We start from the raw sequence: 5,000 nt of genomic DNA, 5'->3' as shown, positions 1-5,000 counted from the left end.
CATAAAAAGTGTTTACAGTACTACATGTGTTGACAGTTCCACATTGGATTAATTTTATTCATTTACTGATATGAATGAAAGCTGATAGCAAGAAAGGTTCTTTTAAGAACCAATGGAATGGAGGATAAGTGTTTATAGGTACTTCTTTTGAGATGACTGAAGAAAATAATAATTAAATTGTTTTTTAAGATAATAATGTTTATTAAATATTATTGTAATTTGCTTTGGACAAAACGGTCTGCCAGAAACATTAATTGGAGTATAAACATAAATAGTTATTTAATAGTTAATTAGTAATTAATTAATAGTTAATACTAAATAGATTTTTCTATATACTGTAGTTACATCTCTTGTGCTCTTGTTAGGGTTGGAAATACGGGATTGCCAGGTGTGTGGCTCTTCCACATCGGCAGCAGTTACTCCTTCGACAACGTGATCCCAGCTGCAGTGGGCGGCGTGCTCGCCACACCGCCCCCTTTTGACGCGGAGGCCACCACCCCGGAGTACTCTGAGTACTCCGACTACCCCGAGTTCCAGTCCCCGACGCTGCCGGAGTTTGTGGAAGCTGGAGCTGACCCATCGCTCCTGCAGTCGCCGGACCAGCCGCAGGTCCAGCTCTACGGCGAGGAAGTGCCACTCACGGCCAGCCCAGAGACCCCCGAGAGCCCCAACTCGGAGTCCGGCCCCCGGGAGCACCCCGCCATCCCCGAACCCCGCAACCTGCCCCCGGAGCACTCCGGGCTGCCCCAGAGACCCGTGCCCGAGCACACCATCCTGGAGCTGTTCCCCACCCGGGACGGTGGCTCGCCACGTCACTCCCCCAAGGACCAGGTGGACAGCGTGGTGCAAGGGGTCGACTTGGACACTGGAGGTGAGGACATCTTTCAGTCGGAGATCTGTTTTCTTTTGTGTGTCGTTTTGGCCTTTTTCTCTCTCGGTCTCACTTGGTCTGGGTGTGTTTGTTTTTTTTGTCTCTCATATCCTAGTCTTTTTGTCTCATCTGGGGTTGTTTAGAGCGACCTCCTGCTTTTGCTCCCCCCCCCCTCCACTTCTCCACTTTGACCTTTTGTGAGGGCTCGGTAAGAGGATGGAAGAGAAAATAAACTCCTCCCCCGCCTCCTCCTCCCTCTTGGTCCTAAGGGCCGTTCCCCCATAGCTGCTCATCCGTAGGGTCACTGCTGGGACTAATTATAAAGAGGTTAGCTCCTCCAGCAGCGCTCAGAACTTCATCACTATCACCATCATCATCATCATCATCATCTAGAGGTCACTCTGGATGAGCCAATCAGATCCTCAGATGGCCCCTCTGTGAACACAGACGGCGGGATCCTGTCCAATTAGATTAGAGAACCCTCCTTGAGTGCCGCCCCCCAGAGGTACCTTCTCAGCGAGCGCTGAGGCCTCCAGATGTCAGATATTAACCTCCTCTTTGGCAGCGTTGCGAGGGCTGGAGCTCGACCCCTTGCTCAAACCACTGATTGCTGCTCTCTGTAGCGCTGCATGCAGAGTCAGACTCGCAGAGTCAGGCTCAGACTCAGGACTGTGAGACTCGCAGGCTCAGGGATTATGTGTCTTTTTTGGCACTGGCTCTCTGTGACTCATCAACATCTGCCCCATTTGCAGAGATTTAGATGCCATGCCATTGTGGATAGGAGAGAGAGATATAGATATATATTGTGGATAGGATAGAGAGAGATATAGAGAGATATATAGAGAGAGAAATAGAGAGAGCCCAGAGAGATAGAGAGAGAAGAGAGAGAGAGAGAGAGAAAGAGATAGAGCTTATAGGGAGATAGATAGATATATATGAGAGTGAGATAGAGAGGAGGGAGTGAGGAGAGAGAGAGAAGGAGGGAGGAGGGAGAGAGAGAAGGAGGGGAGTGAGGGACAGAGAGAGAGAAAAGGGAAGAGAGAGAGAGAGAGAGAGAGAGAGAGAGAGAGAGAGAGAGAGAGAGAGAGAGAGAGAGAGAGAGAAGGAGGGAGTGAGGGAGAGAGAGAAGATGTTTGCACCAAAGTGCTTTCCAGGCTTCCAGCTCCTGAGTGTGCACGCAAGAACTGTAAGAAACTATAAATAAGACTTAATTACATTCTGTGTATTTATATAAAGTGCCAATCACTGGCATTTGTCTTCTTCTTTCACTCTCTGTGTCTATCCATCTCTTTCGTCATCTCTCTCTCTCTGCTGCTATTTCTGTCATTCTCACTGTTTGTTTGTCTCAGTCTTTTTTTCCATCTCCTTGCCTGTGTTTCTCTCTCTCTCTCTCTGTCTTTCTCCCCAGCCCGGCTACAGTACATCTCTCTCTCTGTCTGTCTGTCTGTCTGTCTCCAGCTCTCTATGTTGGATACTTTACAGTAATACAGGATGTGTTTTAAGGATTCAGTAATTTATGTTTTGAAGAAAGGAAACGTGTATTTTAAACCTCTCTTCTGTCTCTCTTGTCTCCCTCTCCTTATGCCCCTCTCTCCTCCTCCTTCTCCCTCTCTTTCTCCCCCTTTCTCTATCCCCTGTCTTTACCTCTCCCTCTCTCCCTCTCCCTTTCTCCTCCCTCCTTCCTCTCCCTCTCTCTCTCTCTCTCTCTTTCTCTCTCTCTCTCTCTCCTCCTCTGTAGTGATCCAGTATAACAGCGGCAGCAAGGAGACGTGTGAGCGCTCCAGTCAGCAGTGTTCCCAGAATGCCCACTGCTCCGACTACGCCACTGGCCTCTGCTGCCACTGCCGCTCCGGTTTCTACGGCAATGGCCAACACTGCCTGCCAAGCGGTGAGTACGGTCCAGCGCTGGTCACTGAAAGAGAACTTCTGTACCAGCAGCAGCAGCAGTGCTAACAGCTAGCCACACACACACACAAATACACACACACACACACTCTCTCACACACACACACACACACACACACACACTCACACACACACACACACATACACACACACACACACATACACACACACACACACACACACACACACACACACACACACACACACACACACACACAAACACACACACACTCACTCTCTCTCGCTCTCTCTCACACACACACACACACGCACACAGACACACACACACACACACACACACACACACACACACACACACACACATTCACACACACACATTCACACACTCAAATAAGCAGTTGCATTTAGTTGTTGTTTACGTGCTTTTGTTGATGTTGTCTCCCTCCAGGGAAGGGGCTAAACTAGGCAGGAAGAGGCAGTAGGTTGTGTTTATTTTGCCAACACCAAGGGACTTAAAGAGCAGGTCTTACTCGGATGCCGGTCCTCAGAGTCCAGGCCAGATTTGAACCTGATAGGGCCACATCAGGGCCCCATCAGGGCCACATCAGGGCCCACATCAGGGCCACATCAGGGCCTCCTCCCAGTCAGATGAGGGCCAGAATAGGAGTTTTGGAGTAAGCCACTACCTGGGGAAGGGTGTCACCTCTCCATCTGGCAAAACTTTAGCTGAGAGGGTTCTGCCACGTGTGTATATGTGTTCTGTGGTGGTGGTCACACACTCACACACACGTGCACACAGACACCCACTCACACACACGTGCATATACAGTGTACATATTCCGTTAGCGCCCGCTAATTACACTACATATTCCGTTAGCGCCCGCTAATTACACTACATATTCCGTTAGCGCCCGCTAATTACACTACATATTCCGTTAGCGCCCGCTAATTACACTACATATTCCGTTAGCGCCCGCTAATTACACTACATATTCCGTTAGCGCCCGCTAATTACACTACATATTCCGTTAGCGCCCGCTAATTACACTACATATTCCGTTAGCGCCCGCTAATTACACTACATATTCCGTTAGCGCCCGCTAATTACACTACATATTCCGTTAGCGCCCGCTAATTACACTACATATTCCGTTAGCGCCCGCTAATTACACTACATATTCCGTTAGCGCCCGCTAATTACACTACATATTCCGTTAGCGCCCGCTAATTACACTACATATTCCGTTAGCGCCCGCTAATTACACTACATATTCCGTTAGCGCCCGCTAATTACACTACATATTCCGTTAGCGCCCGCTAATTACACTACATATTCCGTTAGCGCCCGCTAATTACACTACATATTCCGTTAGCGCCCGCTAATTACACTACATATTCCGTTAGCGCCCGCTAATTACACTACATATTCCGTTAGCGCCCGCTAATTACACTACATATTCCGTTAGCGCCCGCTAATTACACTACATATTCCGTTAGCGCCCGCTAATTACACTACATATTCCGTTAGCGCCCGCTAATTACACTACATATTCCGTTAGCGCCCGCTAATTACACTACATATTCCGTTAGCGCCCGCTAATTACACTACATATTCCGTTAGCGCCCGCTAATTACACTACATATTCCGTTAGCGCCCGCTAATTACACTACATATTCCGTTAGCGCCCGCTAATTACACTACATATTCCGTTAGCGCCCGCTAATTACACTACATATTCCGTTAGCGCCCGCTAATTACACTACATATTCCGTTAGCGCCCGCTAATTACACTACATATTCCGTTAGCGCCCGCTAATTACACTACATATTCCGTTAGCGCCCGCTAATTACACTACATATTCCGTTAGCGCCCGCTAATTACACTACATATTCCGTTAGCGCCCGCTAATTACACTACATATTCCGTTAGCGCCCGCTAATTACACTACATATTCCGTTAGCGCCCGCTAATTACACTACATATTCCGTTAGCGCCCGCTAATTACACTACATATTCCGTTAGCGCCCGCTAATTACACTACATATTCCGTTAGCGCCCGCTAATTACACTACATATTCCGTTAGCGCCCGCTAATTACACTACATATTCCGTTAGCGCCCGCTAATTACACTACATATTCCGTTAGCGCCCGCTAATTACACTACATATTCCGTTAGCGCCCGCTAATTACACTACATATTCCGTTAGCGCCCGCTAATTACACTACATATTCCGTTAGCGCCCGCTAATTACACTACATA

The 5,000-nt window shown here is 48.2% G+C and overlaps 1 protein-coding gene across 1 annotated transcript in view; it reads left to right on the top strand.

The window, feature by feature from the left end:
• nid2a (nidogen 2a (osteonidogen)) overlaps positions 1 to 5,000 on the top strand; it is a 54,668-nt gene that overhangs the window by 7,815 nt on the left and 41,853 nt on the right. The window contains 2 exon segments of the mRNA XM_048258750.1: positions 366 to 871; positions 2,610 to 2,759. Coding sequence (XP_048114707.1) covers positions 366 to 871; positions 2,610 to 2,759 — 656 coding nt within the window.

The sequence above is a fragment of the Alosa alosa genome, chromosome 1 (genome assembly GCF_017589495.1).
Source record: "Alosa alosa isolate M-15738 ecotype Scorff River chromosome 1, AALO_Geno_1.1, whole genome shotgun sequence".
NCBI lineage: Eukaryota > Metazoa > Chordata > Actinopteri > Clupeiformes > Clupeidae > Alosa > Alosa alosa.
This window is presented reverse-complemented; position numbering and strand designations above follow the sequence as displayed.